Below are 10,530 nucleotides of genomic sequence, written 5' to 3' on the forward strand. Positions count from 1 at the left end.
TGGAGTATGAGTATATGATGTTGGTTTGTTGGTATCTTTGGAGTTTGTTGGTGAACTAGTTGTGCGATTATTGTTTGTATTCGGGTTCATTACCCCTGTGATTGGGTTCATTACCCCCGTGATTGGGTCGATGACCCCTGTGATTGGACTTAGGTCCCTGTGACTGGACTACGGTCCCTGTGATTGGGTTCATTACCCCGTGATTGGGTTCATTACCCCCGTGATTGGGTCGATTCACCCCTGTGATTGGACTTCGATCCCTGTGATTGGGTTTTACCCCTGTGTACCTGGCTTCTGATGTGGGGTTGGGTTCGGTATGATGGTTGGTGTGAGGATTTGGTGGTTGGAGTTGAGGGTTCCTTTCGGTTCTTTGGTTGTGAGTCTTTGTTTATTCGGTTGATATCTCGTTGTTTTCGGTTATGATTGATTGTCCCTTATGATTGTGTTCAGTTGGTATCTTGGTCATGGTCGTTGTTGTCTTATGCTTTCGTCGTTGGACTTTGGCTTCGTTTGGATGAGTCTTGGTTCGTGATTCGTTCAGTTTATCATTGTTGAGTATCCGATTTGAACTATTGAACAGTTTGTTGGTGTTTATATTCTATATGGGTGTGTAAACCTATTTACAAACTTATATGTATATCTATACTTCCTTGCGGGTGTGAATGGTGGTTACTTAGCAGTCTTTTGCTAATGGTTCTTTGTGTGTTTTCCAGGTTTGCCTTAAAGTCTTTGCGTGAGCGCGATAGAGATACACCCGTATGAGGAGGCTTAGATAGTGGTTATGTTTTTAGATTTATGCTTTGGCCTGTGAGCCATTTGAGACTTTATAAACTCTTGACTAGTGTTTGGATGTTTTGAGACTTGACTTGAAGATTATCGTTTATACAGTTCAGCTTTTATGGTTAGCCTGTGCATCTAGGCTGTGTTATCTTACCTAGATGTGGCATGACGCCCCTTAGGTTTTAAATTCGCTTCCGCTATGTTCTGTTTGGTTGAGTTAGGCAGCTGTTGTGTTGAGATTTTATCTATCTCAGCCTGTGTGAGGTTGGGGGTGTCACATGTTTATTTATGCTTTGTTTGTTATTATTATAGAATTTGTTGAATTAGTGTTAACTTAAGTTTAATTAGGATTAATATTATTTTAGATTGGCTTGTGATGGATAAAAGTTGGATGAATGCTTCTCGAATTAGTCAAGAATACGATGATGGAGTTAAAAATTTTATTAACTTTGCAAAGAATAACCTTCCGGGTAGTAATGAAAGGCTCCTTTGTCCTTGTAAGAAGTGTTGTAATCAGAAAAGGTTATGTGTGAAAGACGTATATGATGATCTAATCTGTCATGGGATTAATCCATCTTATACAAAATGGATATGGCATGGTGAAAACAATGTGGCTACAACATCTAACATGTATGTTTACAACGAAGCAAATGAAGATGATGAGTCTGAAGATCAATTAGATGAAATGTTTCGCGATGATGGAGAGGAGTTCACCGATCGGTCAAACGAGTTGGATGAATTATTGAAGGATTCAAAATTACCTTTATGGCCGGGTTGTAGTAAATATACCCGATTATCTGCTGTATTAAAATTATTCAACTTGAAAGCTGGGAATGGGTGGAGTGACAAGAGCTTTACTGCGTTACTTGAGATATTAAAGGAAATGCTTCCAGATGATAATGAACTTCCGAAGAGTACATATGATGCCAAGAAGATTTTGTGTCCCATGGGTATGGGATATAAAAAGATACATGTTTGCCCTAACGATTGCATATTGTTTAGGAATGATTACAAAGATTTGCATGCATGTCCAATATGTGGGGCATCTCGTTTCAAAACAAGAGAGAATGTTGCTGGGAAAGTAAGTTTGAAAAGTCCACCAGCTAAAGTTATGTGGTATCTTCCAATTCTCTCAAGATTTAAGCGTATGTTTGCTAATCCAAGCGACGCGAAAAACTTAACATGGCATGCAGATCAAAAAATTTCTGATGGCAAGCTTCGACACCCGGCTGATTCTCGTCAATGGACAACATTTGATAATGCATTTCCTGAATTTGGTCACGAGCCGAGAAATCTTAGGCTTGGACTTTGTACTGATGGTATGAACCCTCACGGGAACCTAAGTAGCAAACATAGCTCGTGGCCAGTTATGTTGGTAATTTATAATTTACCTCCTTGGTTGTGTATGAAACGCAAATACAAATTATTGTGCTTAATGATTTCTGGGCCAAAACAACCAGGAAATGATATAGATGTCTTTTTGGCGCCTTTGATTGAAGACTTGAAAAGTTTGTGGGATGAAGGTGCGTTAGTGTTTGACGCATACCGAAAAGAGAGTTTTAAGTTGCATGCAATGCTTTTCTGCACAATCAATGACTTTCCAGCTTATGGAAACCTATCTGGATATAGTCTCAAAGGACATATGGCATGCCCCATATGCGAAGATAATATATGTTATCATCAACTTGTTCATGGCAGAAAGACAGTCTACATGGGGCATCGAAGATTTCTAGATAAATTTCACCCTTATCGAAGATTAAAAAAAGCTTTCAAAGGGGTACAAGACTATACAGATGCTCTACAACCATTAACTGGGATTCAAGTTTATGAACGCGTAGAGTGTATCAATGTTACTTTTGGTAAGACTTAAAAACTTAAATCTCAAAGAGGTAAGAGATTAAAATCTAATGTTGATGTACCATCAAATGAGAAGAGTCCGTGGAAAAAGAAATCAATATTCTTTGATCTTCCATATTGGAAGACACTTGATGTCAGACATAGTATTGATGTGATGCATGTTGAGAAAAATGTGTGTGATAGTCTTGTTGGAACTCTTTTAGACATAAAAGGTAAGACTAAAGATGGTCTCAATGCTAGATTGGACTTGATTGATATGGGTATATGACCTACATTAGCTCCACGCAGTGGTGATAAGAAGACATATTTGCCTCCAGCTGCTCATACTTTGTCAAGAAAGGAGAAAATCAGTTTTTGTGAATGTTTACGTGGGGTGAAGGTATCACAATGGTACTCATCAAATATCAGTAGACTTGTTAATATCCAAGATTTAAAATTGGTGGGATTGAAGTCTCATGATTGCCATGCCTTAATGCAACAACTATTGCCAGTGGCTGTTAGAGGCATATTGCCTAAAAAGTTGAGATATACCGTCATCAGACTTTGTTTCTTTTTCAATGCAATTTGTGCGAAAGTCATTGATCTAGACAAATTAGATGAATTACAGAATGGCATTATAGTTACACTGTGTCAGCTAGAGATGCATTTTCCACCTGCGTTTTTTGATATCATGGTTCATTTGCTTGTACATTTGGTGAGAGAGATCAGAGAGTGTGGTCCAGCTTATTTGAGGTGGATGTACCCATTTGAAAGGTACAGGAAAGTCTTAAAAGGTTATGTGAGGAACCGATATAGGCCAGAAGCATCTATTGTTGAAAGTTATATTGTTGAAGAGGTTATTGAGTTCTGTACTGAATATTTGGCAGGGGTAAAGGCAATTGGTGTTCCAAAGTATCGACATGAAGGAAGAATTGATGGAAAGGGTCATCGACATCCCAAAATGCATATTATGTCTCGTGAAGATGTTCCAATGGATACTAAGGAGAATGTTTGGGAAGAAATTCTGGTAACCTTTTTGATATTTAGATTTTTATTTACCAAATAAATTAATATAATTGCATTGGATACTAATAAATAACTTTTTCTTGCAGAGTACTTACGATATTCCCAACACAGATGATATGAAGAAGCATTGGATACAATATGCGGGTCAACGGTGGAAAGATTTTAAAACAAAATTGACTAGCAAGTATATATTTGGCAATTTGTCACATATGAATCCATGTGATAAATACACGTTCCTTAATTCCCTCAAACAAATCGAATGTGAAAATTCCCTCCTTATCCATCATCTCTTTTTCACACTCTCTATTCTCATCCCCCCACTCTAAATGTCTAAAATGATTACCTTTTTCTTTTTCAGAATATAACAAAGTAATCTCCCATTCACTTATCAACTCGTCTCGTCCCAAATCATATGATTCATTTTCCAAGAATTTAAAACTATCATATTCATCTTCAAACAAACTAGAATCCCTATGATTTTCAAACAATTTATCATGATTTACTATAGAGTCATCCTCCCAAAAATTAAAGCAATCATAGTCGCAAGCAATAGAAATAACAATGTTTCATTGATTTGCTGTATTGGTTTTTTTGGTCCTCCCATGTATTTGGACCATTTTTTCAGTTTTATATATAGGGAGAGGATCTCAATGGTTGGACATGCCAATTCACTTCCACGAAATGGCCTCCACCTATTCGAGCATAGGATTAATCCTCCTCCATCTTGTTTTTCTTAGTTGGCTTTGCCACTGTTTTGGTTGTAACAATGTACAGCATGTACTAGATGTTTTGATCTGGGTCGGGGCATGCCTCGTTCCCTCGAGAATATACATTTACATTTCCTCGAAAAAAAAAAAAAAAAACAATGCGTAGGGAGTCGTTTTTACAAGGAGCATGAGTATCTTTATCTAGACTTTCGCACTCATTGATAAAATTGTCAACAAATCCTATGGAATCATCCTCCCAAAAATAAAAACATTCAGTATCATGAGAATATAAATCATTGTCGCATCGTAAAAGGGAGTCATCCACTTGAGTGTCAAAAGTAAATCTATCAAAAGAACATGGATCTTCGAAGATAGTAATGCAAGAAGGTTTAGGAATGTTACCATGTGTAGGCTCTTTATCTTCCCATACCACTTCGATGTTCTCATCATCGCTCTCCATCTCGACCTCTTTTGGATTTTCTAATTCGAAAATTGGAACTTCTTCTAGCATTGGAGCATAATTGTCTACCATCCCTTCACTACCTTCTTTTTTTTCAGCGTTTTGTGTATCCATCCTTGGATTGGCTTCCAGGATTGGGAGATTTTCTTCAAGTGGATTACCTATCCGTGATGAACTTGTCCTCATGAACTCCTCCATCATGGCTAGCATCATGGCTCCTAATTTCAGCTTTCAAGTTAGCCGTATCCTCCTTTGCCATTCTTGAGAATACTTCTATCTTCTCCTTAAGAATTTCGATTTCATCCTTGGCCGGTGGGATATAATCACAAGGATCGGGTAGGGTAAAATATGGATTAGAAGGCGGTGTCTCAAGGTAATGTGTAGGACTGTTTCCTTTAAAAATCTGTGATGGAGATGGGTAATGGTTGTTTGGGTGGGAATTATGGAACGAAAATGGCTCGGGAGTATAGCTTGGGTTGATTGTTCTCATCATTAGTGCAAGCTTACTCTCTATGTTTTGGAATATTTCTTTAGAGGTTATCGAGTCATTTTGATAAGTGGATTATTATGGGGGAAATTTGTTTTGATTCGGTGGGATAGGGTGTGTGTATGGTGGTGGGTGATGGTTATATATATAAGATGAATAAGAAGTTGGGTGCGGTAAGTAGTGATATGGAAATGGATAAGGGTTTTGAGGTGGATAGTGATATGTTGGTGGAATGTAAGTATGGGTGGAATGGGGATAATTTGGATATGGTTGGGGTGGAACATGGTTTAAAGGATTACCCTCATGGTGTGGGCAACCATGGGGATACATTGGAGCATACATTGGCAAGCTTACAAATGATTTTTAACATAAATTTCCTGCACAAAGCTTAGCCAACAACAAATATATGCAACTAGAAGTAGTTGCAAGTGAGCACAAGATATACAAGACAATGCAAGCTCACTTCTTCAAGCAAATAACAAAAATAAGAAAATAAAATAAACAAAAACAAAGCAATTCAAGAACTCTTAAAAATCCAACTTCAAAAACGTCAACACAATTCAAGAACCGTTTGCCATCCCCGGCAACGGCGCTATTTTGATGTTTACTATTTTGCGGTGAGGTGAATGTGAAGGTGGATGTGGTAAAACGAAGAGTCAAGGCTCCCCGAGTGTCGTGTCTCTCAAGGATGGCGAATGGGAATTAAATTGGTGTTGACATTATCGGAGTTAAAGGCAAGAGTTACAAGTATTACAAAAGATTGATTTGGTAAGTAAGTTTGGGGGTTGTAGAAAGGAAATTTCGCTAAAGGTGCAAGGGAAATGAAAAGGGGTGTGCACCAAAGTTAAACAACTTGATTGATCTTCATAGGGGATTTGGAAAACGAGTTTGGTGATCGAGTAAGGGAGTCAAGGTATTAGTTCCGAGTGGCGTCACACTCAGACTCTTAATCCTCATTCGGTTGAGGCATTTCATCGAACACCTAGTCTACCACTCCTCTCGGATCTTGTCCTTTCGGACTAAGAGCGGAGATATGGGTGAGTTGGGCTCGTGAGAGGCCGCTATCGCGCACTCTCTCACTTCCCTCCAGTTTACTAGCTATTCCGGCCGAAATAGAAGTAAAGCTTGAACAACTTCAACCATACAAACATCAATCCTACTCCTTCATCTTTCAAAACTATAGAGCAAATTCTAAACAACAATCAAGAGTTTAACAACGGCTCACACGCCCAAAATACTCTACTCAATCATGGAAATCATTCAAAACAACAAAATAGAAATTACTTTTAATAATAAATCTAAATTAGCAATTCAATGGAAAGAGTGTGTTACCCAAGGAATGGTGAGTTCTACATCTTCAATCCATCTTCAATCCTAGATCTACACTACTCTAATGGAAATTTAGTGTGTTTTTCCTCCCCAACGGGGAAGAAATAGAGAGAAAAATCAGATCTGAAAGTTGGGAGAGTCCTCCTTCAAAAATGAGAAAGAAGGGTTTAAATAGCTGCCCAAAGAGTCGAAATTCCGCTGCTGCCCTACTGTCCCGCTTCCACGCCTTTCACACGCGTGTGGCCTTGCGTGGGAGCTTTCTGGATTAATTACACGCCTGCTCACACGCGTGTGATGGCGCGTGGCAGCCTCCTGCTTGATGGATTCTTTGTTTGTTGCTTCTTTTGGCCCAAAAACTTTGTTGTATCCTTCGGAAATGACTCAAAGTATTTTTCTTGAGTTGGATTTGTCAAATAGATGCTAATTAGAGGTTTTATCCATGAAAGTGATCATAATTGGGTGCTGAGACATTAAAATATCATCTAAACACGACCCGAATTTTGACTGTTTTTGGCACTTATCAAAGTTTCCACACTTTAGATCTTGCTTGTCCTCAAGCAAGCGTTCTATCAAATCCTAATCATCTAAGTGCCAAGAACAGTTAATTGAAGATAGGATAATCAAAAATTTCGTGATCAGGTGTGTTGGAATGGAGCGGGTGAAATTTCCTTCACTATCTAGCAAGACTATTAAGTTTAGGTCAGACAAATGCAAGAAATATACGGAGGAAGCAAATGCTTTTGAAGTGTAGTTTTCAAAAATGACAATCACACTTTTCCAATCATGCAATTATTGGGGATTCGTCTTATATTTTATTGGGGCCTAAAAGCTGATCCCACTAGTGGGAACGATGTGCACAACCTGGCCACAATTTCCAACCATACGCCAAAGCCCCTGTACTGAAAATTAAGTGAGGGCAGGGACATGGACCGCTCATCGCCATGGCTTGGGCGATCGCTCTATTTTCTCACCTCCTAGGATAACGTCGTCGGGCTACCCGACTTCAAATGGAGATCCATGCTTTTTCGAAGACAGTGCAATGGGTGCCCGAATCCTAGCGAGGCGGCTCACCTCCTCTCATTTTTCTCTTCTCCTTGGAACATTTTAAGTGGACAACCGACTCCAGATATAACATTCGAAGACTATGGTTGAACACTTCCTAGCGAGAAGGCTTTCCTCGGATTTTATCTCTGGGAATGGCCTTTTTGAAGGCCTTTATTCATGTTTCACCATGTCAACCCCTCATGCCTCTTTCTAGGGAGTAGGGATTATTTTCACTCAAAGCTCACTTTAAAGCTCTCCTTTTGCCCCATGTCCTGCTAGATTTAGTTCATTTCCGGGCTTCACAATTTTTATCTTTCTAAAGCCTAGGGGGTACACACTCTCACTTCGAGCGATCCTTGACTAAGGTCCCACTAAAATAGAAGACGAAAGACATGCAATCATGCAGAATTTTCAAATTTTTGATGGTGGTGTGTGTCACAGATAGCTTCCAGAGCATATTTCAAACATTTGTTTTGGCATAAAAGTAAGAGTCTTCCTAGATAGTGCAGGCAACAACACACTCTTTTGTCCTAACACCTTAACAACTCAACTGATTACTCATCTTATGCAAGACATCCTTTCCACACTTTAAAAGATGACATCGTCCTCGATGTCGCCATAAGGAGCGGTGGAGAAGGAGTTGGGTCAAAGAATTAATTAACAAGGAGCACCTTTCCACACTTTAAAAGTGTTTCCTGGGCTTCGCAATTTTTTCAATTTTAACACCCAAAAAGATCTTTCATTGACTCAAAGAATAAGAATGTTATACCAGGCATTGAACAACCATCCTTCTTTCAAAAGGGAATAGAAGATATACCTTTCGTAGCAATTCTTCATTTAAGCATTGACCGTCCCTTTTCCTAGACAAAATATTCCATAAAAGATTTGTTGATGAAAGATGGAAAGTAAGAATTGTACCTCGTATGACCATTTAATTCCTTGGTTCAATCTTGTCCTTATTGAGTTTGGGGTACCTCCCAAGAGTGCCACGTTTAACGTCCTTGGCTGGACGAAACGTGGTAGGATCTAGACCAAAAAGCATAAAATACTAAAAGCATAATAAGAACAGTTAAAAATAAAACAGTGTTCCCAAACAGATTCTTAGAGTTTGATTCATGGATACTTCATCATCCAAATTTCTTATGAAGGCAAGGTCTCATCAAATGTCAGTCATAGCCCTGAGCTGGGTCCTCTTCTTGCCAGTTCTTCCCGTAGAAATAAAATATGCATGCTCAAATCTTGAATGAGTTCATAATGGTTTGCGTCCCTTTGTTCCAAGAGTGCTTCATGTTCCATGTGCAACTCATACTGAAATCTCTGCATTGTTTCCCAATTGGTGACTTTTGTGAAGCGTGTTGGAGTTGCAGGTGATGAAGGTGGTGGAATAGGAGTCTGGTTTTCTGAAGGTGGGGCATCATTGGAGATTGAGATATTCAGAGATAGGGTTGGCGAAGAATGATGTTGATTATCCAAAGGGGTGTGGATTTGTTCTCTCGGCGTGTTTGGTTTGGGAGATTCTGAGGATGGAGAGGGAGGCAATGGATTGACTCTCTTTTTTGGTTCCTTGGTGATAAGACTCCGAGATACCCTTATTTCAGGCACATTTTAGGGTGTTTTATCACGTCTATAGCATCCTTACTTGGTAAATTATGTGCGTAAATGCTTGAAAATCACTAACTGATGCACGGAAGCTACTTTTAGCTTAAAAGAAGTAAAACAGGAGCCCCGGGAGCAAATAGGACCAAAAGTTGAGCTAAAAGAGCAAACCAGGCAAGAGCGGAGCCCCGGAGGACCAAACTGGAAGGCCACACGCGTGTGAGCAGGCGTGAAAACTTTCCAGAAGCTTCCCACGCACGCTCACACGCGTGTGAGGGGCGTGGAGACGGTGATGCGCGAATTTCAGCTAGGGTTGTCATTTCGGAGACTATTTAAACCCCTTTGATGAATTTTCAGAGGAGGATTCCAGAAATTTAGTTTTTCCTTTTCTTAGTTTTTCCTTTGGAGAACTTTCTCCATTTTTCTTAGTTTTTAGATTAGATCAATCTCCATTGTAGAAGACAACAAGCTTGGATTGAAGATCTTCTTCTCTCTAGGTGATCTCTATTTCATTTCTATAATTTTAGCTATCTTATTCTTGGATTAAATTAGCTTGTGCTTGCATTTCATATTATGAGTAGCTAATTTAGTCTAGGGATTTGGATTGTGTGATTGAATATTATTTGTGTGATGATCTTATCTCTATATCTTGGATCTATGAGTTTGTGTTGATGGATTATCTGTTCTTGTCTTTTGATTGTTGTTTTGATGAGATCTTGTTTGGATTTGGCCAATCTAGATGAGAGATTGAGCTCTTGACTCTTTCATGTCTTTGATTAGAGTTAAGATTTGAAGCTTGACACAATCAAGGTTCCTATGGACTTCTTAAGAATAGTAGGATAGTGTGTAGCTTAAGTGTTTGATAAAATTCATCTTAGAACTTTGGATGCTTGAAGGCACTCCTAAGTCAAAGAAGCCTTAGTACACAAGGTGGAAAAGGACTAAGACAACACACTCTTGAATAGACAATATCCTAGCAATCCTAATCCATGACCTTAGACACTCACCTATGCAATATTCATGAACACTATCCAATCCCTACCCTTTTACATATTCACAAAATCACTTTTACTTTACTACTCTCTTGCACTCAAACCAATCAATGAACTACTCTCACTCACAAATCACCCTTCACCACACTCGAGTCCTATGCATGATCCAATCAAGTAAACTCCCGAACGTTTGACACACCTCCACGTCCCTCCTTCGAGACCGACACTCGGGGAGTCACAGACTTTCCGTTTTAACACAAATATCTTTTGACA

The 10,530-nt window shown here is 39.1% G+C and overlaps 1 protein-coding gene across 1 annotated transcript; it reads left to right on the plus strand.

Annotated features, from left to right (window-relative positions):
- The first annotated feature begins 1,156 nt into the window (after positions 1–1,156).
- Positions 1,157–9,128, plus strand: LOC115999390. The gene is made up of 7 exons (XM_031239244.1): positions 1,157–2,099; positions 2,241–2,303; positions 2,385–2,639; positions 2,916–3,643; positions 3,729–3,786; positions 4,908–5,044; positions 9,021–9,128. Exons 1-7 carry the CDS (start codon positions 1,157–1,159, stop codon positions 9,126–9,128), a joined length of 2,292 nt encoding a protein of 763 aa, XP_031095104.1.
- Positions 9,129–10,530: the final 1,402 nt, after the last annotated feature.

The sequence above is a fragment of the Ipomoea triloba genome, chromosome 12 (assembly GCF_003576645.1).
Source record: "Ipomoea triloba cultivar NCNSP0323 chromosome 12, ASM357664v1".
Classification (NCBI taxonomy): Eukaryota; Viridiplantae; Streptophyta; class Magnoliopsida; order Solanales; family Convolvulaceae; genus Ipomoea; species Ipomoea triloba.